This window comes from Coregonus clupeaformis, chromosome 24, assembly GCF_020615455.1.
Source record: "Coregonus clupeaformis isolate EN_2021a chromosome 24, ASM2061545v1, whole genome shotgun sequence".
Classification (NCBI taxonomy): domain Eukaryota; kingdom Metazoa; phylum Chordata; class Actinopteri; order Salmoniformes; family Salmonidae; genus Coregonus; species Coregonus clupeaformis.
The window spans coordinates 54,221,305-54,244,170 of NC_059215.1; the positions used below are offsets into that span (position 1 = coordinate 54,221,305).

A 22,866-nucleotide genomic window follows, 5' to 3' on the forward strand; every position below is an offset into this window, starting at 1 on the left:
GTAGTTATAGAACGCAGAAGTGCCACAAATGTAACAGAACAGCCGAGGTTACAATGTTGACTTGGCCTCTTCAACAGTGTTGCAGTAGCCTGTCGTTTCAAGGTGGCATGTTATGCAGGTATTTGCACTGTTTTACATGTCACTATCGACAATGTTGCTAGTAATAACAAGCCTATAGGCTATGTGTAGGCTTCATACATTTGTTGATGCCTATAGCCTACTAAAGAAGGATAAATTCTGGTGCATATAGGCTATGCATTTACAAGAAGGGACTTACCTAGAAGAAACCGTGTTAGGACATGTATGTATCCTGTTCTCTCATTGTAAAAAGGAAAAAGAAAAGCTTGAAGGTGTTTTACAGTAGTATGACTTTGCCGATGGGCTACTGTAGGCTATCTTTACAGTGGAGGATCCATACAATGAAAATAGGCAAGTAGCCCTACTAGTTGTCAAACGGTGCGATCATGGAAGTCGATTTCTCGGAGAAGTTTGTAGAGAGATATGTAATTCTTGCTCATGACTTGAATTCTGGCGACAAATGGTAAGAGTAGGGCTAGATAACAACTGTGTCAGTGAAAGGAAATATAGACATTCATTATAAATGCAGCGTTTGAGAAGTAGGCGCATTGTTACTGGCCGAAATGTCACCATGGAAAGGCTATGGTTGACATACCGGTAGCTACACACACAAACAGTGCGTGCGATTATGTCATCCCTTTCTTCGGATGGTCTTCTTGCAACCAAATAGCTATATGCAGATATGTGATTGCATGTATGCCTATTTATCGCAAATATCCTGATTTTGTGTTATTAGGCCTGCATATAGATAATAGACATTCAAACTCAATGTATATCCTATTAATTCTCTATATATTAATTTACAGCGTTGACAACCGTTTTTCCGGTTTATAACGAGTCGGTTAGATTGGAAACCAGTATTAATTTTGAAATGATATCTCAAGCGGATGCTGCTGTAAATCCATGCATGCACTGTTCTGCTTGTGTTGCATAACCACCGCATGCTGCTGTGTGCTCCTGCTGTCTGACTCTGACCGGCCGTGCATGCACCAGAGCCAGAGGTGAATGCAATGCTTGCTTGCCAGTCTGACCGACAGGTGCATTGAATAACCTAATAGCATAGATCAGATCAGGTGCCTTTATCTGCTTAACAATACCTAGATATAGTATTTGCATATCCGGCTAGTTGTGTTTTTTTTATTTGCTCAGAAGAACCAGTGTGGCTTAGTTAGAGCATGGCGCTTGCAACGCCAGGGTTGTGCGTTCGATCCGGGCTCTTCGTTGGCCATGGCAGAACACTGACATTCCTGTCTTGCAGGAAATCACGCACAGAACGAGCAGTATGTCTGGTGGCATTGTCATGCTGAAGGGTCATGTCAGGATGAGCCTGCAGGAAGGGTACCACATGAGGGAGGAGGATGTCTTCCCTGTAACGCAAAGCGTTGAGATTGCCTGCAATGACAACAAGCTCAGTCCGATAATGCTGTGACACACCGCCCCAGACCATGACGGACCCTCCACCTCCAAATCGATCCCACTCCAGAGTACAGGCCTCGGTGTAACGCTCATTCCTTCGACGATAAACGCAAATCCGACCATCACCCCTGGTGAGACAAAACCGCGACTCGTCAGTGAAGAGCACTTTTTGCCAGTCTTGTCTGGTCCAGCGATGGTGGGTTTGTGCCCATAGGCGACGTTGTTGCCGGTGATGTCTGGTGAGGACCTGCCTTACAACAGGCCTACAAGCCCTCAGTCCAGCCTCTCTCAGCCTATTGCGGACAGTCTGAGCACTGATGGAGGGATTGTGTGTTCCTGGTGTAACTTGGGCAGTTGTTGTTGCCATCCTGTACCTGTCCCGCAGGTGTGATGTCTCCCTGTAGCGCTGTCTTAGGCGTCTCACAGTACGGGCATTGCAATTTATTGCCCTGGCCACATCTGCAGTCCTCATGCCTCCTTGCAGCATGTCTAAGGCACGTTCACGCAGATGAGCAGGGACCCTGGGCATCTTTCTTTTGGTGTTTTTCAGAGTCAGTAGAAAGGCCTCTTTAGTGTCCTAAGTTTTCATAACTGTGACCTTAATTGCCTACCGTCTGTAAACTGTTAGTGTCTTAACGACCGTTCCACAGGTGCATGTTCATTAATTGTTTATGGTTCATTGAACCAGCATGGGAAACAGTGTTTAAACCCTTTACAATAAAGATCTGTGAAGTTATTTTGATTTTTACTAATTATCTTTGAAAGACAGGGTCCTGAAAAAGGGATGTTTCTTTTTTTGCTGAGTTTATATTTTTATATTGATCCGAGGGCCTTCAGAAGGAGGGCCGCGGGCCACCAGCTGCCCATTCCTGTTATATACCAATGTCTTTGACATGTGCTGAATGCAGCCAGAAGCCATCTTAACTGTGACTGGATGTGTCCCAAATGGCACCCTATTCCCTACAATAGTGCACTACTTTTGACCAGAGCCCTATTGGCCATGGTCAAAAGGAGTGCACTATATAGGGAATAGGGTCCCATTTTGGGACACAAGGTGAGTCATCAGCGCTAATGGGGGACAGGAAACATGCACAATTTAATCTGGAGTGGAGGGCTCTTCATCTGTGTGTCTGTGTGTGTGTGTGTGTGTGTGTACTTACTGTGTGTGTGTGTGTAGTTACTGTGTGTGTGTGTGTGTAGTTACTGTGTGTGTGTGTGTTTAATCTGTGATGGCTGCTGACTGCTAAATGCCCACTCATAGGGCCTTTGTTCTCTAATAGGGCAAACTCAACCCTGCCCTGATGTTATGGGGAGATTGATATAATGTAACTATAGTAACTACACTGGAAGGCTATGGATGGATGGAAAGTTAGTTTCCAGAAATGTTATGGAAATCCAAACAGCAGTATAAGAAGTGTATTTGGAATGGAAGGGACCATATTGAATTCCGGTGATAGGCTTAGGGCTATCTATCTACATATTTGGTGTATAGTACACTGAATAGAATTATGATTAGCCAGTGATTAGCAGTCACACTTCAGTATCTGCAAACAAAACAAACAAAACAATTTGCATCTGAAGGCCCTCTCTCTGGGTTGGGGTGGAATGGGATCAGGTGGTGACAGAGAGAATGAATTACTATAAATTAACTTTGACAATATGGCTCATCTCTTTTATTGATTAGTACAAATACACTGCTACCCTTTGAGTTAGAGTTTGCTATTGACTGGCTGCACATAATCCTTCCATTTACTAAAAACCAACTGAAATACAACTGACAATCTTTCTAGGTAACACTGCATTAAGTTGCTCTTATACCTGGAGTTGAGGGTGATTTTTGTAATTACACGAGGAATAAGCTATTCCTTAGTGTTCAGAGGTCCAGGTCAGGTGGCCTTCAGAGGCAGGAAGTGATGTATTAACACTGTGTTTGTTTGTTAGTTTGTTTGGCAAAGGTGCAGCTCCAAGCTCCAAGGCAGACGGACACACCGCTTTTACAGGAAGGTAGACACACCTACCCCTGGCCAGTTTGATCCCCTTGTGTGTGCAAATGAGTGGCCTGGCTGAGGAGCGCAGCGTTGAGACACACCACAGAGCCCACACAGGTCAGTGAACTCTATACCTATAGGCCTACAGTAGATGTGTATGTAGATACTAAGAATGAACTGGATGATCAACAGAAAAGAAGAGACCTGTCTTCCATTGCAGGAGCATTGAAACCAAGCTCAGAATGCAAGTCTGTCCCTAACGGTGTATTGATGACCACCCTGTCTGTCCCTCACGGTGTATTGATGACCACCCTGTCTGTCCCTCACGGTGTATTGATGACCACCCTGTCTGTCCCTAACGGTGTATTGATGACCACCCTGTCTGTCCCTCACGGTGTATTGATGACCACCCTGTCTGTCCCTCACAGTGTGTTGATGACCACCCTGTCTGTCCCTCACGGTGTATTGATGACCACCCTGTCTGTCCCTAACGGTGTATTGATGACCACCCTGTCTGTCCCTAACGGTGTATTGATGACCACCCTGTCTGTCCCTCACGGTGTATTGATGACCACCCTGTCTGTCCCTCACGGTGTATTGATGACCACCCTGTCTGTCCCTAACGGTGTATTGATGACCACCCTGTCTGTCCCTCACGGTGTATTGATGACCACCCTGTCTGTCCCTCACGGTGTATTGATGACCACCCTGTCTGTCCCTAACGGTGTATTGATGACCACCCTGTCTGTCCCTCACGGTGTATTGATGACCACCCTGTCTGTCCCTCACGGTGTATTGATGACCACCCTGTCTGTCCCTAACGGTGTATTGATGACCACCCTGTCTGTCCCTAACGGTGTATTGATGACCACCCTGTCTGTCCCTCACGGTTTATTGATGACCACCCTGTCTGTCCCTCACGGTGTATTGATGACCACCCTGTCTGTCCCTCACGGTGTATTGATGACCACCCTGTCTGTCCCTCACGGTGTATTGATGACCACCCTGTCTGTCCCTAACGGTGTATTGATGACCACCCTGTCTGTCCCTCACGGTGTATTGATGACCACCCTGTCTGTCCCTCACGGTGTATTGATGACCACCCTGTCTGTCCCTCACGGTGTATTGATGACCACCCTGTCTGTCCCTCACGGTGTATTGATGACCACCCTGTCTGTCCCTCACGGTGTATTGATGACCACCCTGTCTGTCCCTAACGGTGTATTGATGACCACCCTGTCTGTCCCACAACAGTGTATTGATGACCACCCTGTCTGTCCCTCACGGTGTATTGATGACCACCCTGTCTGTCCCTAACGGTGTATTGATGACCACCCTGTCTGTCCCTCACGGTATATTGATGACCACCCTGTCTGTCCCACAACGGTGTGTTGATGACCACCCTGTCTGTCCCTAATGGTGTGTTGATGACCACCCTGTCTGTCCCTCACGGTGTATTGATGACCACCCTGTCTGTCCCACAACGGTGTGTTGATGACCACCCTGTCTGTCCCTAACGGTGTATTGATGACCACCCTGTCTGTCCCTAACGGTGTGTTGATGACCACCCTGTCTGTCCCTAACGGTGTGTTGATGACCACCCTGTCTGTCCCTAACGGTGTATTGATGACCACCCTGTCTGTCCCTAACGGTGTGTTGATGACCACCCTGTCTGTCCCTAACGGTGTGTTGATGACCACCCTGTCTGTCCCTAACGGTGTGTTGATGACCACCCTGTCTGTCCTTGTCTGTGTATTGTTGACCTGCAAACCCTAATCTGTCTCTGTTGTGCCAGTAGGATGTCGTGGGTCAGAGGCTTCTTCGTAGCCAGAGTGGACGAGCGAAAGACCGCATGGGGGGAGCGCAATGGCAGCAAGTCCAAAAAGCGAAAGGACGGTGGCTCAGGGTCGTCTCTCTGCAAGCCCCGCTACATGAGCTGCCTGCGGGACGCTGAGGACCTGGATCCACCCCCTCCCACTCCCCAGCACTACCACTGTGGTGGAGGGGGTGCCGGGCCCAGCGGAGGGGGTAACTTTGGCATGCGCTGCGTCTGGCAGGAGGACCACTATGGGAAACGGACCGGGGCGACAGGAGACCTGGGGTTAAAGGCTGTGGATCTGGGTTTCGACGATGGAGATCTGAGAGGGAGGAACGGACCAGGGGGGGAGGAATTGGGGGAAGGAACAGGGGATGACGGAGGAACATGCAAAGCCTTGACAGCCGCCGAGTGCTGGATGCGTGTGGTACGGGTGTTCCAGTCCAAGAAGTTCACCTCGGCAAAACTGGAACGTCTGTACCAGCGCTACTTCTTCAGACTAAACCAGAGCTCTCTGACTATGCTGATGGGTGTCCTTGTCATAGTATGTGGCGTCATGCTTGCCTTCCACTGTGTCCACGCTCTGCCCAACGTGGCCTACGCCTCGGTGCTCTCCGTGGCCATGGCCCTCTTTCTGTCCATGATGGTGGTGTGCAACAGGAACGGCTTCCACCAGGACTACATGTGGATCGTCAGCTACCTGGTGATCGGGGTGCTACTAGTGGTCCAGGTGTTCGGGGTGTTGATGGTGGCCCCCCGGAGCGCCTCTGAGGGGATCTGGTGGGCTGTCTTCTTTGTGTACATTATCTATACACTGCTGCCAGTGAGGATGAGAGCTGCAGTGCTGAGTGGAGGGGTACTGTCTACCATACACCTCATCACCGCATGGCAACTCAACCAGGACGATGTCTTCCTATGGAAACAGGTAGGACTCTACTGTCAACATGATATGGTACAATACAACTTTATTGGAAACAGGTAGGATGATACAGTCAACACTTTTCAATACAATGCAATTTGTCTAATTCAGCTGGTGGCCATCTTGATACAGTCTTTTTATTATCTCTCATGGGGAAATTCACTAGCCATTTGCGCACTTGCAGTAAAGTGTTGACATTACATGGCTTCACACTATATTCAGTGCAGTTTAAGGAAGTTTTGTTGAGCAGTGTCCGTATCATTTTGAATAATCGTCTTTGTCTGTGCATTGGTTGGAAATCGGGGTTATTGAGAATGGCTTCTTGTAGACCAGCTCATGTCTCTCACACTTTAGTAATTGTGTAAAAACCCATCTTCTTTCACTTACAGCATGCACTCTTCCGCGATCCAAATTCTTGCTAAATAGAGTGTAGCTAACCTTCAATGAACATTTCAGGGAACATACTTTTGGCATGAGAAGAAAGTGACAAAATTGCCCCCTTCCACTTAATAATACTCCACTGTCCACCTTTTCCTTCTCAGCCAGGGCTCCTTGTTATCCTTTTACAATCAGGCCCCACTACCACTATCCACCACTATCCATTATCTATCCATTATCCAGCCACGACTATCCATTATCCAGCCACGACTATCCACCACTATCAATTATCTATCCACCACTATCCATTATCTATCCACCACTATCCATTATATATCCAGCACTATCCATTATATATCCATTATCCAGCCACGACTATCCATTATCTATCCATTATCTATCCATGACTATCCATTACATATCCATGACTATCCATTATCTATCCACGGCTATACATTATCTATCCACGACTATCCATTATCTATCCACAAATATCCATTATCTGTACATTATCTATCCGTGACTATCCATTATATATCCACGGCTATCCATTATCTGTCCATGACTATCCACCACTATCCATTATCTATCCACGACTATACATTATCTAGCCACGATTATCCATTATCCATCCACGACTATACATTATCTATCCACGACTATCCACTATCTATCCTTTATCCATCCACGTGGTCCTCTGTAGCTCAGCTGGTAGAGCATGGCGCTTGTAACGCCAAGGTAGTGGGTTCGATCCCTGGGACCACCCATACACATACAAAAATAAAATGTATGCACGCATGACTGTAAGTCGCTTTGGATAAAAGCGTCTGCTAAATGGCTTATTATTATTATTATTATTATGACTACCCATTATCTATCCACAACTATCCATTATCCATCCACGACTATCCATTATCCATCCATGACTATCCATTATCCATCCACGACTATCAATTGTCTATCCACGACTATCCATTATCTATCATGACTATCCATTATCTATCCATGACTATCCACGACTATCCATTATCTATCCACCACTATCATTATCTATCCACCACTATCCATTATCCATCCATTATTTATCCACGACTATCCATTATCCATCCATGACTATCCATAATATCAATGGCTATCCACAGCTATCCATTATCCATCCATGACTATCTATTATAAATACACGACTAACCATGACTATCCATGATCTATCCACGACCATCCATGATCTATCCACAACTATCCAGCACCCATCCACGACATCCACGACTATCCATTTTCCATCCACGACTATCCACGACTATCCACAACTATTGATTATCCATCCACGACTATCCACAACTATCCATTATCAATCCACCACGATCTACAACTATCCATTATCCATCCATGACTATCCACCACTATCCATTATCTATCCATGACTATCCACGGCCATCCATTATCGATCCATGACTGTTCATTATATATCCATGACAATCCACGACTATCCATTATCCATACATGACCATCCACAACTATCCATTATATATCACGACTATCCACGACTATCCATTATCTATCCATGACTACCCACGACTATCCATTATATACCGCGACTATCCACAGCTATCCGTTATATATCCATGACTATCCACGACTATCCACAACTATAAATGATTAATCATGACTATCCATTATCTATCCACAACTATCCATGGCTATCCATTATCTATCCACAACTATCCATGGCTATCCATTATCTATCCACAACTATCCATGGCTATCCATTATCTATCCACAACTATCCATGGCTATCCATTATCTATCCACAACTATCCATGGCTATCCATTATCTATCCACAACTATCCATGGCTATCCATTATCTATCCACGACTATCCATGACCTGAAACAACCTACTAATATAGGACAAACTGTACAGACTCCATCATTCACACACACATACATACACCCCCCCTACCCTCCACTGTTCTCCCATGGTGTGGTGTCAAAGGTGTCTTGCTAAAAGTAGATAGTACCATAAATTGTTGGCCGCCTTAAAATGAGACTTTTAATGAGGCTGTGTGTGTTTTCAGCTTTAGGACGACGATCGGCAGCTCTGTTGGGATTTGTAGAAGGTCATCTGGGTTGAATGAGCCTGTTAAGCAGTATTATGCAGGAATATCATGATAATATAATACAGTATCATTCATATTCAAGCCTCAATTCACTGAGACAAGGATGGCATTGTGGATTTGTGTAAGGGGTGGGGGAATATTTTGGGGATGGGGTGTGGGGTTCTGGTAGGCCAATGGACTTGACAAAGGAACAGAACTGAATATCCATCACTTGAAAATAGATGAAGCTAAAGAAAAGGAGAAAACGTGGGTCATAATTAATAATAGATTTATGAATTATTTTCTCGTTGTAAATAATTATTGCGTATGAACTGCCTGTGAACATTTTTACATCGTTTGTTAAACTTTACTTACTAATGTTGATAAATACATTAACAATTACTGTAAAAAGGTTTACATTAGTTCCTAAACGGTCTACAAAAAGACCCTCTGTAGCCAGTAGCAGTAGCCTCTGCTGTACACTGAATTATACTGTAGTTCTGATATGTTATTGATATGTCCATTAGATCAGTAACATCTAAAACCAGCTGAAGCTCTGCACTAGTGCCTATGGGGGTAGAGGCTAGGGGTTGATTTAGGATCGAGAGGGGTCTGTGGGCTCAGTGGTTGGCTGTGTGAGGCTCGCTGCTTGGTTGTTGTTGGTAGTTGGCACCCTTCATTACAGAAAGGACAGAGGATCTGTCCCAAATGGCACCCTAATACCTATGTATTGCACTACCTTTGACCAAAGCCCTATGGGCCCTGTTGTAAAGTAGTGCACTACATAGGGAATAGAGTGCCATTTGGGATGTAGCCAGAGAAGGGTGTCCTGGTCTGGACATAATGGCCTCCTGATAGACTGTTAACAAGCCTAGGGTTTTAGAGGCTGGACTGACAGGCCATCCATGGATGTTAAACAGGCCTGGGGGAATATACTGGCAATGACAGGGTGTCTGTGTCCCAAATGGAATGCTATTCCCTATGTAGTGCACTACTTTTGATCAGACTTGGTCAAAAGTAGTGCACTACATAGGAAATAGGGTGCCATTGGGACACAGGGACAGGGTCTCTCTCTATCTATCCATCCATCCCATCCCATCTTATCCATCGGAATAAGTTCCAGTCCCATGAGCAATCAATGACAGGACCTGAGCCCTAGTGAAGGGAGAGAGCGAGCTGCTTCCACTAGTTCTCTGACACTCTTGAGTTACATGAAACCTTTTAGCGACATACTAATATATTACAGTGAATTCTAGTATTCCCTTTGATTCATTGGTGAATGCTAGTATTCCTTTTGATTCATTGGTGAATGCTAGTATTCCTTTTGATTCAGTGGTGAATGCTAGTATTCCTTTTGATTCAGTGGTGAATGCTAGTATTCCCTTTGATTCAGTGGTGAATGCTAGTATTCCCTTTGATTCAGTGGTGAATGCTAGTATTCCCTTTGATTCAGTGGTGAATGCTAGTATTCCCTTTGATTCATTGGTGAATGCTAGTATTCCTTTTGATTCAGTGGTGAATGCTAGTATTCCCTTTGATTCAGTGGTGAATGCTAGTAATCCCTTTGATTCAGTGGTGAATGCTAGTATTCCCTTTGATTCAGTGGTGAATGATAGTATTCCCTTTGATTCAGTGGTGAATGCTAGTATTCCCTTTGATTCAGTGGTGAATGCTAGTATTCCCTTTGATTCAGTGGTGAATGCTAGTAATCCCTTTGATTCAGTGGTGAATGCTAGTAATCCCTTTGATTCAGTGGTGAATGATAGTATTCCTTTTGATTCAGTGGTGAATGCTAGTATTCCCTTTGATTCAGTGGTGAATGATAGTATTCCTTTTGATTCAGTGGTGAATGCTAGTATTCCCTTTGATTCAGTGGTGAATGATAGTATTCCCTTTGATTCAGTGGTGAATGATAGTATTCCCTTTGATTCAGTGGTGAATGCTACTATTCCCTTTGATTCAGTGGTGAATGCTAGTATTCCTTTTGATTCAGTGGTGAATGCTAGTATTCCCTTTGATTCGGTAGTGAATGACAGTATTGTGCACAGTTGTTCACCCTCGGAGGAAACTATCTGCCTGTAAGTCTTTCTGTATTGGCCACCAGTGATTTGGTGAATGTACTGTAGAGCCCCATTCAGTTTAGCCAGCCCGGATGGATGGATGGAGGGAGAGAGACAGTGAGGCCCCTGGCGTCACTTGGTCAGACATCTCTAATCTGGGAATCTCATCAACCTCATCTCTCTCTCTCTCTCTCTCTCTCTCTCTCTCTCTCTCTCTCTCTCTCCTCTCTCTCTCTCTCTCTCTCTCTCTCTCTCTCTCTCTCTCTCTCTCTCTCTCTCTCTCAATTCAATTCAATTCAATTTCAATTTAAGGGCTTTATTGGCATGGGAAACGTGTGTTAACATTGCCAAAGCAAGTGAAGTAGATAGTAAACAAAAGTGAAATAAACAATAAATATCTCTCTCTCTCTCTCTCTCTCACTCCTTTGTTGTCCCCTTTTTGCCTTATTTGTATTTTCCCTCTGGAGATGGCCACAGACATTAAGTATCAGGAACCGAGAGTGATGTGAGACTGATGATTGGAGGGACAAAAGAGGTCTTTGTTAGGGACCTCCATGATGATCTAGAGAGCGATAGAGAGGGTGGTGACAGATGGAGGGATGGAGAGAGCGTGAAATACCACGTGGCTGAAGAATCCAGCTGAAAAAGGACAGCATGTCTCTTTTTGTTCTTTGGCTCCCCCCCTTCGCTCTCTCTCTCTCTCTCTCTCTCTCTCTCCCCCTCTCTCTCTCTCTCTCTCCCCCCTCTCTCTCTTCTCTCTCTCTCTCTCTCTCTCTCTCTCTCTCTCTCTCTCTCTCTCTCTCTCTCTCTCTCTCTCTCCCTCTCTCTCTCTCTCTCTCTCTCTCTCTCTCTCTCTCTCTCTCTCTCTCTCTCTCTCTCTCTCTCTCTCTCTCTCTCTCTCTCTCTCTCTCTCTCTCTCTCTCTCTCTCTCTCTCTCTCTCTCTCTCTCTCTCTCTCTCTCTCTCTCTCTCTCTCTCTCTCTCTCTCTCTCTCCCCCTCTCTCTCTCTCTCTCTCTCTCTCTCTCTCTCTCTCTCTCTCTCTCTCTCTCTCTCTCTCTCTCTCTCTCTCCCCTTCTCTCCCCACCTCTCTCTTTCTCCGCCCCCTTCTCTCTCTCTCTCCCTCCTCTCTCTCTCCCCCCATCTCTCTCGCCCCCTCTCTCTCTCTCTCTCTCTCGCCCCCTCTCTCTCTCGCCCCTCTCTCTCTCTCTCGCCCCTTCTCTCTCTCGTCCCCCTTCTCTCTCGCTCTCTCTCGCCCTCTCTATCTCTCTCTGCCCCCCTCTCTCTCTGAGTCACGATTCTATTCTCCACAAAGACCCCTTACATAGTGGCCTTTTAGTACTTGCCCTTGCTCGGCTGAGAATGAGACTGAGCTCACGGAACTAGTGGTGATTGTTTCCAATATATCTGTGTCCTGTTCTTTGTTCTGGGCTTGCCTTGCTTGGTCTAGGAGGCTACATCTTGATTGTTCTCTGTTCTGGGCTCATCTCGCCCGGTCTAAGAAGCGACATCTTGATTGTTCTCGGTTCTGGGCTCGTCTTGCTCGGTCTAGGCTACATCTTGATTGTTCTCTGTTCTGGGCTCGCCTCGCTCGGTCTTAAAAGCTACATCTTGATTGTTCTGGTCTCGCCTCGCTCGGTCTAAGAGGCTACATCTTGATTTACCCTGGCTAAACCATGGCCCGACTGGCACAGTTGCACCATGATGAAAGTAGACAGATTAAGACAAACAGATAACCGGCGCTCAGGACACACAGTTGTTCTGTCCCTTGATGTCTGTCTCTGTCCATTCTTCTCTGTCACGCTGAGCCTCATTCACACTTCAGGCCAGTTAAGAGCCGAGGTTCAGAGGTTCTGGTGCTCTGGAAAAACTCTTTAGAGAGATTGGAGGGATCAGAATCACAAACGGGAAACTTTTTTGCCATCGTGTACCACTCACAAAACCAGAATGACAGCTACGCACTGAATAGTTGTGGCTAACTATTAATGTTTTGAAGGTTGAAACTAAATGGATATTTAGGCATATCTACATAGCTACTATTTCTCCGTGCTCCCCCTCACCAAATGATATTGACCTGACCAGTGACTGAGGGAGAAGCTGAATGTAAGGTGTGACTGTGGTTAGGCTTTTGCTTACACACTTTTCTCCTCATACATAGGCCTACATCTGATTTAAACCTCACTACAGCTGATCTAAGCCCTACATGTCAGTATTAAACATGACATTATGGATATTTAATTCATCATTGTTTTGGGTCACCTGTACCTGCCGTGTCCCAGAGCCATAGGATGCATCCCAAATAGCACCCTATTCCCTACATCATGCACTACTTATGACCAATGTTCCCTCTAAGCTGAGCGTCACGACTGAGCGTGTGCAGCTCCCCGGGACTGCCGTGCGGAACAAATATTAGCCTACATAGAGAAGCACGAGATTGAACTTCACTCAACTTTCTAGAGCAGTGGTCACCAACCGGTCGATCACGATCGATACTGGTCGATCTCCAAGGCATTCCTAGTCAATCATCCAACATTTCTGTAAAAGAAATGAAGATAAAGTGTTTCTATTTTTTTTTTTATCCATCTCGTGCTGTTGGCGGTAGGTGCACCCGATTCAGCTGCCCTGCGCGCCAGATAGGCCAACTGTTGCCATTTTGAACCATTTCATGTGTCTGAAGGTACAAACTCTGCCTTCCCAGCGGGCCCAGAGAGCAAATCAAGTGCACTATAGGCCTACCGCTGGCCAATCAGATGGCTCACATGACCGTGTCTGCAGTTACGTAGCAGACATAAAAGAAAGCAACAGCAAAGTTGATACTGTGAGATTTCAAAACGTTTAAAACCATGACCAGAGAGAGACTGTCAACGAATACAGCAAAGAGATGCTGTTTCTATGAGTGAGTTCATGTTTAAGTTCATACTCAGCACTGTCAACACTTCGTATTCAACATCTTTATAATCCATAAAATGCATGTTCTTCCTATTTCCACTCAGCGCTACAACAAGCACTGCAGCAGTAATGAATGAGTAGGAAAGTGTATCTATAGGCTTGCGTTGATGTTATTATTAGCGGCTTGGGTCTTTTTTAATATCGAGGAATATTTAACTTTCTCTGTTCATCGGAGTAACAACATTAATTTGTGCATGAGGCAGAAATGATGTGGTGCGACTCGAGTTTCGCCATCAGCTGGAAGAGTGTGTCCCTTTTGTGTCAGTGGAGGAAAGGGAGAGCGGAGGGATGTTGAGAGGTGGACCCTCAGTCTGCTGCTCTCCCTCCACTGAGACTGACCATTTTACATTTACATTTGAGTCATTTAGCAGACGCTCTTATCCAGAGCGACTTACAGTTAGTGAGTGCATACATTTTTATTTTATTTTTCATACTGGCCTCCCGTGGGAATCGAACCCACAACCCTGGCGTTGCAAATGCCATGCTCTACCAACTGAGCTACATCCCTGCCGGCCATTCCCTTCCCTACCCTGGACGACGCTGGGCCAATTGTGCGCCACCCCATATCAGATGCAGGCACCATCAGCCCAGTAAAATAAAAAGCGAATTATTCAAATGTATGTTCACTCAGCTGTGCTTCACAAGTAATACAACAACAGATCTATTACCGGTGTGATCATATAGCTTACCTCAAATGTTTTTAATATAATTGGAAGAAATGGCCCGAACAACAATGCTTTGGAAGGGCAATTCAAGCAAAGCCAATATGCAGTGATAATGTATTGGGCCTATAGCTTACTGCACAAACCTCATTGCTACAGTACTGTTTTTAATTGGTTAATGTTGCATAGGCTTACATTTTTTAAGTCAAGTAAAAGTAGATCTCGGCTTGCGTTTTGACTCAGTGATCTTGACTCAGAAAAGGTTGGTGGCCACTGTTCTAGAGTTTTCCCTGTTAACACTATCAACGTTTCCCTTTACTGTGGAGTTGTGATCGAATCAACGCAATATTAGCCACTTTCAATGCAATATAACGAAACAAACTATGCAAGAGATTTTGTTGTAGGCATAAACTCATCGGAGTAGGATTCTATCGCAGTACTCAGCCCGTACTCTACACAGACTGGTGTGGCATAAACAACCAGAGCTGCAGTAGGCCTATATGCAAATAGACCATTGCCATATATGGATCTGTGCCATTTACTTTGAACTGGACTGTGTTTACAGCATGAGCGGTCGTGAGTAGATGCACTTGTTTTGAGATCAAAGCGATTGCTGCATGTAGCCACGTGTGTGCATGTTGTTCATATCTTTTGCTAGTTAGTGAGTTATTAGCCCAGTTATAGGTAATTTGTAGTCTGCAATAGGGGAGGGATAGCTTCCTACAAGAGCACAAAACGTGTACATTTCTAGGCTAGTCAGGTAAAGAGCTTCTTTTTTTTTGTCTTAAAGGGGCAGTGTTGTATTTTGAGACAGGCTGGAATAAGCTAAGTAGCCAATAGGCAGAGAGTAGCATAATTTGTCTGATTCTCTGTAATAACGGTATGGGAATAATAATGCATTTTATTTTGTGAAGTGGTTTCTTGCATCAAACAACACTTTTTTTTTTCTCACATTTTCAGTCACCTCCTTGTCTGAAGGACAAGTGGATAAACAGGTTAATGTCAAGCCCTGAATGTTTTTTCAAAAGTCTCATGGAATGTAGGCCTACATTGAACACCACACATTGGCTTCTACTGTAGGCTGAATGATAGAACAGCTATTTCAATGTTAAAATGGGAGGGAACATTGCTTATGACCAGATCCCTATGGGCCCTGATCAAAGGTAGTGCACTATATAGGGAATAGGGTGCCAGTTGGGAAGTAGCCATAGATAGAGATACAGTTCTGATATGTCCTGGTCATTGTCAGTCGATGTGGGGCTTTCTGAGTATCGACTGCTGTGGCCTGGCCTGGTGGCTAGCGCCGTGTGCTCAGACTGGGGCTGGGACAAACACACACACACACCTCATTCAAACAGACACAACAGACATACGGACGGGCGGGCGGGCGGGCGGGCGGGCGGGCGGGCGGGCGGTGGGTTCTTTACACAGTCACACCACAGACAGTGTTAGACACCACAGAGACCAAATAGCTCATGAAGTGGAGGATTATTTGGATATACTGTATCAGCTATTGCTTAGCTGTAGCTAGTCTCCATGTTGTTGTGGTGACATATACAGTGAGCTCCAAAAGTATTGGGACAGTGAATTGTTTTAAAGTTTTGGCTCTGTAGTCCAGCCCTTTTGGTTTGAAATGATACGATGACTATGAGGTTAAAGTGCAGACTGACAGTTTTAATTTGAGGTTGTTTTCATCCATATCGGGTGAACCGCTTAGAAATTACAGCACTTTTTGTGCATAGTCCCCCCATTTTAGGGGACCAAAACAAGACAAAACAAGACAATTTCACTTATGTGTATTAAAGAAGTAAAAAGTTAAGTATTTGGTCCCATATTCATAGTACGCAATGACTACATCAAGCTTGTGACTCTACACATTTGTAGGATGCATTTGGTGTTTGTTTTGTTTTGGTCGTGTTTCAGATTATTTTGTGCCCAATAGAAATGAATGGTAAATAATGTATTGTGTCATTTTGGAGTCACTTTTATTGTAAATAATAATAGAATAGTTTCTAAACACCTCTACATTAATGTGGATGCTGCCATGATTACGGATAATCTTGAATGGTGAGTGAATGATGAGTGAGAAAGTTACAGACGCACAAATATCATACCCCCCTGAAAAATATGGGTTGTTTATGAATTCAAAGGACCAATAAAAAGGGATAAAAAACGTAGGTGCTGGATTTTAGGCCGGTAGCAACCACCATAGGGTGTCTGTTCAGAACACGAGGAAGCAGTAGTTCCAGTTCAAGGTTGAATGAAGAACCACACACACACACATACAACACCACTCTCTCTGATACTAATTGTGGTTCTGTAAAGGAAAGAGAACTTAGGCTATAGCACAGTATGGGGAAAAATATTCCTATTTGCATGTCAACAACTAAACAGGCTATGTGGACCCAAACACATGATAGATGCACAAAGAACAATAGAGCAATGTAGAAATAACTACACATTAAAAAACAACATTATAAGCATGAGCGATCTACAACCTAAAATAGCCTAGCACCACAGACAAATGCTAACAAATGCTAATCGCTAATAAGCATGCTAAATAGTCATGCATTCCGGATAACAATGCTAATGCTAACGCTAGCGGGAGTATGCAAGCTAGCTAGCTAGCTAGCTAGCTAACAAGTTTAACACAAATGGTACATATTTACAACAGACACTATTTAGCTCCAAACAAAAAGACATCAGGATTTTGGCACTTACATTTAGCTGCACGCACAATAAACATCAGAAAGAAAAGCAATTTATTCTAAGGAGGTAGTATAAGCAGGAGAGAAAAACAGATTGGTCATCAGAATGGAAACTACAGACTGCCTGAGGCCCTGCCTGGTCCAGTGTTGCCAACTCCTCAGTAAGGAAAGTAGCTATTGGCTGTCCTAAAAGTCGCTAAATGACGTCATCACCTAATTTGCATAATTGGCCATGTGCATGTAATTGTAATGGAAGCTGTAGGAGAGAGGAATAATGTCGTGGGAGAGACAAACAGTGAGTAAAAAACACCCTACATTTACATCAGCCAGTGGCGGCTTCCCGCATGCGCGATTCATTTGCAGTCTGGACGCGGAGGGGTGAACATCTCCTGCTCTGACTGCAGCGCGAGGACTGGGCCGCCTGTGAGTGCTTTGGGACGGGGGTAACAAAGCACCCGCTGCTCATTGAGAAGAGTAAGAACAATACGTGCTTTCACGTCAGAGTCTCCAAAAGTCTCCAATAACACCAGAAAAAGTCGCTAGATTTGTCACTAGTCGCTTTTTGAAAATGTGTCGCTAGAGGGGTCTGAAAACTCTCTAAATATAGCGATAAAGTCGCTAAGTTGGCAACACTGGCCTGGTCAGGTATTATGCTAAGTCCTGGGGGAAAAGGCTGCTGATTGGCTAATAAAATTATGATGATTGGCGTGACCTTATTCCAATAGGAAAACAAAAAGAAAGTTTGGGTCTTGGAAAGGAGATGAGTTGGCCGTTTTTACACCCCCCCAAAAAAGCTTTTAGACATTTTTGCAAATTTATTACAGAATAAAAAACTGAAATGTAAAATTTACGTAAGTATTCAGACACTTTACTCAGTACTTTGTTGAAGCATATTTGGCAGCAATTACAGCCTCGAGTCTTCGTGGGTATGACGCTACAAGTTTGTCCCATTCTTCTCTGCAGATCCTCTCAAGCTCTGTCAGGTTGGATGGGGAGCGTCGCTGCACAGCAATTTTCAGGTTTCTCCAGAGATGTTTGATCGGGTTCAAGTCTCCTGCATTGTCTTGGCTGTGTGCTTATGGATGTTGTCCTGTTGGAAGGTAACCTTCGCCCCAGTCTGAGGTCCTGAGCGCTCTAGAGCAGGTTTTCATCAAGGATCTCTCTGTACTTTGCTTCGTTCATCTTTCCCTCGATCCTGACTAGTCTCCCAGTCCCTGCCGCTGAAAAACATCCCCATAGCATGATGCTGCCACCATCATGCTTCACCGTAGCATTGGCATTAGCCAGGTGATGAGCGGTGCCTGATTTCCTCCAGATGTGACGCTTGGCATTCAGGCCAAAGAGTTCAATCTTGGTTTCATCAGACCAGATAATCTTGTTTCTCATGGTCTGAGAGTCCTTTTAGGGGCCTTTTGGCAAATTCCACGTGGGCTGTCATGTGCCTTTTACTGAGGTGTGGCTTCCGTCTGGCCACTCTACCATAAAGGCCTGATTGGTGGAGTGCTGCAGAGATGGTTGTCCTTCTGGAAGGTTCTCCCATCTCCACAGAGTAACTCTGGAGCTCTGTCAGAGTGACCATCGGGTTCTTGGTCACCTCCCTGACCAAGGCCCTTCTCCCCAGATTGCTCAGTTTGGCCGGGCGGCCAGCTCTAGGAAGAGTCTTGGTGGTTCTAAACTTCTTCCATTTAAGAATGATGGAGGCCACTGTGTTCTTGGGGACCTTCAATGCTGCAGACATTTTTGGTACCCTTCCCCAGATCTGTGCCTCGACACAATCCTGTCTCGGAGCTCTACGGACAATTCCTTCGACTTCATGGCTTGGTTTTTGCTCTGACATGCACTGTCAACTGTGGTACCTTACATAGACAGGTGTGTGCCTTTCCAAATCATGTCCAATCAATTGAATTTACCACAGGTGTAATCCAATCAAGTTTAGAAACATCTCAAGGATGATCAGAGGAAGCTGGATGCACCTGAGCTCAATTCAGGGTCTGAATACTTACACTACTGGTCAAAAGTTTTAGAACACCTACTCATTCAAGGGTTTTTCTTTATTTGTACTATTTTCTACATTATATAATAATAGTGAAGACATCACAACTGTGAAATAACACACATGGAAACATGTAGTATCCAAAAAAAAGTGTTAAACAAATGAAAATATATTTTATATTTGAGATTCTTCAAAAAGCCACCCTTTGCCTTGATGACAGCTTTGCACACTCTTGGCATTCTCTCAACCAGCTTCATCTGGAATGCTTTTCCAACAGTCTTGAAGGAGTTCCCACATGTGCTGAGCACTTGTTGGCTGCTTTTCCTTCACTCTGCTGACCGACTCATCCCAAACCATCTCAATTTGGTTGAGGTCGGGGGATTGTGGAGGCCAGGTCATCTGATAAAGCACTCCATCACTCTCATTCTTGGTAAAATAGCTCTTACACAGCCTGGAGGTGTGTTGGGTCATTGTCCTGTTGAAAAACAAATGATAGTCCCACCAAGCCCAAACCAGATGGCTACCACAGCAAAATGCTGTGGTAGCCATGGTGGTTAAGTGTGCCTTGAATTCTAAATGAATAACAAACAGTGTCATCAGCAAAGCACCCCCACACCATTACACCTCTCACAAAGACAGCGGTTGGAACCAATAATCTCCAATTTGGACTCCGGATGAAAGGACACATTTCCAGTGGCCTAATGTCCATTGCTCGTGTTTCTTGGCCCAAGCAAGTCTCTTCTTCTTATTGGTGTCCTTTAGTAGTGGTTTCTTTGCAGCAATTCGACCATGAAGGCCTGATTCACATTGTCTCCTCTGAACAGTTGATGTTGATTTGTGTCTGTTACTTGAACTCTGTGAAGCATTTATTTGGGCTGCAATTTCTGAGGCTGGTAACTCTAATGAACTTATCCTCTGCAGCAGAGGTAACTCTGGGTCTTCCATTCATGTGGCGGTCCTCATAAGAGCCAGTTTCATGGGGCGGCAGGTAGCTTAGTGGGTAAGAGCGTTGTGCCAGTAACCGAAAGGTCGCTGGTTCTAATCCCCGAGCCGACTAGGTGAAAAATCTGTCGATGTGCCCTTGAGCAAGGCACTTAACCCTAATTGCTCCTGTAAGTCGCTCTGGATAAGAGCGTCTGCTAAATGACTAAAATGTAAATGTAATCATAGCGCTTGATGGTTTTTGCGACTGCACTTGAAGAAACTTTAAAAGTTCTTGAAATGTTCCGTATTGACTGACCTTCATGTCTTAAAGTAATGATGGACTGTCATTTCTCTTTGCTTATTTAAGCTGTTCTTGCCATAATATGGACTTGGTCTTTTACCAAATAGGGCTATCTTCTGTATACCCACCTACCTTGTCACAACACAACTGATTGGCTCAAACGCATTAAGAAGGAAAGAAGTTCCATAAATTAACTTTTAAGGTGGCACACTTGTTAATTGAAATGCATTCCAGGTGACTACCTCATGAAGCTGGTTGAGAGAATTCCAAGAGTGTGCAAAGCTGTCATCAAGGCAAAGGGTGGCTACTTTGAAGAATCTCAAATATAAAATATATTTTGATTTGTTTAACACTTTTTTGGTTACTACATGATTCCATATGTGTTATTTCATAATTGTGATGTCTTCACTATTATTCTACAATGTAGAAAATAGTAACAATAAAGAAAAAACCTTGAATGAGTAGGTGTTCTAAAACTTTTGACTGGTAGTGTACGTAAATAAGGTATTTCTATTATTTTTGTAGTATTATTTGCAAAAAAAATCTAAAAACCTGTTTTTGCTTTGTCATTATGTAGTATTGTGTGTAGATTGATGAGGATGTTTTTGTTTATTTAATCCATTTTAGAATAAGGCTGTAATGTAACAAAATGTGGAAAAAGTCAAGGGGTCTGAATACTTTCCGAATGCACTGTATATTTAAATCGATAATATAAATGTATTAATCTTAATCCTGATTCTGTATATCCCTTTCCTTAGACTCACTTACTCATTCCTGTTGCAGTGGCTGGTGCGTATGGCAGTAACAGTCACCACACTTCTTGGGTCCAGTAATAGGAACTACAGTATTGACATTTCCGTGGTAGTCTGTGGTAGTCTGTGGTAGTCTGTGGTAGTCTGTGGTAGTCCGTGGTAGTCCGTGGTAGTACTTTGTGTCTGTTTAGACCTGCTGCTGCTAGTGGAAAAACCTGTTTCTGAGGCATTAGCTTGTTGTGTAGCCAGTCACGACCCCAGAAAAAAGTTATTGTCGATTGGTCTGAAAAAAATTACGTGTATTTTTCCATATATAGACACATCCCATGTGTTTTAATCAAATCAACTACAGTGGGGAGAACAAGTATTTGATACACTGCTGATTTTGCAGGTTGTCCTACTTACAAAGCATGTAGAGGTCTGTAATTTTTATCATAGGTACACTTCAACTGTGAGAGACGGAATCTAAAACAAAAATCCAGAAAATCACATTGTATGATTTTTAAGTAATGAATTTGCATTTTATTGCATGACATAAGTATTTGATACATCAGAAAAGCAGAACTTAATATTTGGTACAGAAACCTTTGTTTGCAATTACAGAGATCATACGTTTCCTGTAGGTCTTGACCAGGTTTGCACACACTGCAGCAGGGTTTTTGGCCCACTCCTCCATACAGACCTTCTCCAGATCCTTCAGGTTTCGGGGCTGTCGCTGGGCAATACGGACTTTCAGCTCCCTCCAAAGATTTTCTATTGGGTTCAGGTCTGGAGACTGGCTAGGCCACTCCAGGACCTTGAGATGCTTCTTACGGAGCCACTCCTTAGTTGCCCTGGCTGTGTGTTTCGGGTTTATTGTCATGCTGGAAGACCCAGCCACGACCCATCTTCAATGCTCTTACTGAGGGAAGGAGGTTGTTGGCCAAGATCTCGCGATACATGGCCCCATCCATCCTCCCCTCAATACGGTGCAGTCGTCCTGTCCCCTTTGCAGAAAAGCATCCCCAAAGAATGATGTTTCCACCTCCATGCTTCATGGTTGGGATGGTGTTCTTGGGGTTGTACTCATCCTTCTTCTTCCTCCAAACACGGCGAGTTGAGTTTAGACCAAAACACTCTATTTTTGTCTCATCAGACCACATGACCTTCTCCCATTCATCCTCTGGATCATCCAGATGGTCATTGGCAAACTTCAGACGGGCCTGGACATGCGCTGGCTTGAGCAGGGGGACCTTGCGTGCGCTGCAGGATTTTAAGCCATGACGGCATAGTGTGTTACTAATGGTTTTCTTTGAGACTGTGGTCCCAGCTCTCTTCAGGTCATTGACCAGGTCCTGCCGTGTAGTTCTGGGCTGATCCCTCACCTTCCTCATGATCATTGATGCCCCACGAGGTGAGATCTTGCATGGAGCCCCAGACCGAGGGTGATTGACCGTCATCTTGAACTTCTTCCATTTTCTAATAATTGCGCCAACAGTTGTTGCCTTCTCACCAAGCTGCTTGCCTATTGTCCTGTAGACCATCCCAGCCTTGTGCAGGTCTACAATTTTATCCCTGATGTCCTTACACAGCTCTCTGGTCTTGGCCATTGTGGAGAGCTTGGAGTCTGTTTGATTGAGTGTGTGGACAGGTGTCTTTTATACAGGTAACGAGTTCAAACAGGTGCAGTTAATACAGGTAATGAGTGGAGAACAGGAGGGCTTCTTAAAGAAAAACTAACAGGTCTGTGAGAGCCGGAATTCTTACTGGTTGGTAGGTGATCAAATACTTATGTCATGCAATACAATGCAAATTAATTACTTAAAAATCATACAATGTGATTTTCTGGAT

The 22,866-nt window shown here is 44.5% G+C and overlaps 1 protein-coding gene across 3 annotated transcripts in view; it reads left to right on the forward strand.

The window, feature by feature from the left end:
• The window catches only part of LOC121537863 (adenylate cyclase type 6), a 98,949-nt gene that overhangs the window by 248 nt on the left and 75,835 nt on the right, over window positions 1-22,866 (forward strand). Inside the window, exons 2-3 of one of the 3 annotated variants that reach the window (XM_041845481.2) lie at window positions 3,436-3,599; window positions 5,278-6,223. In XM_041845481.2, the coding sequence (XP_041701415.1) occupies window positions 5,282-6,223 (942 nt within the window). In that variant the 5' untranslated portion in view covers window positions 3,436-3,599; window positions 5,278-5,281. Of the gene's footprint in view, window positions 1-2,258; window positions 3,600-5,277; window positions 6,224-22,866 lie in introns of those variants that run through there. The other 2 variants (XM_041845482.2, XM_045207346.1) reach the window with 2 other exon arrangements.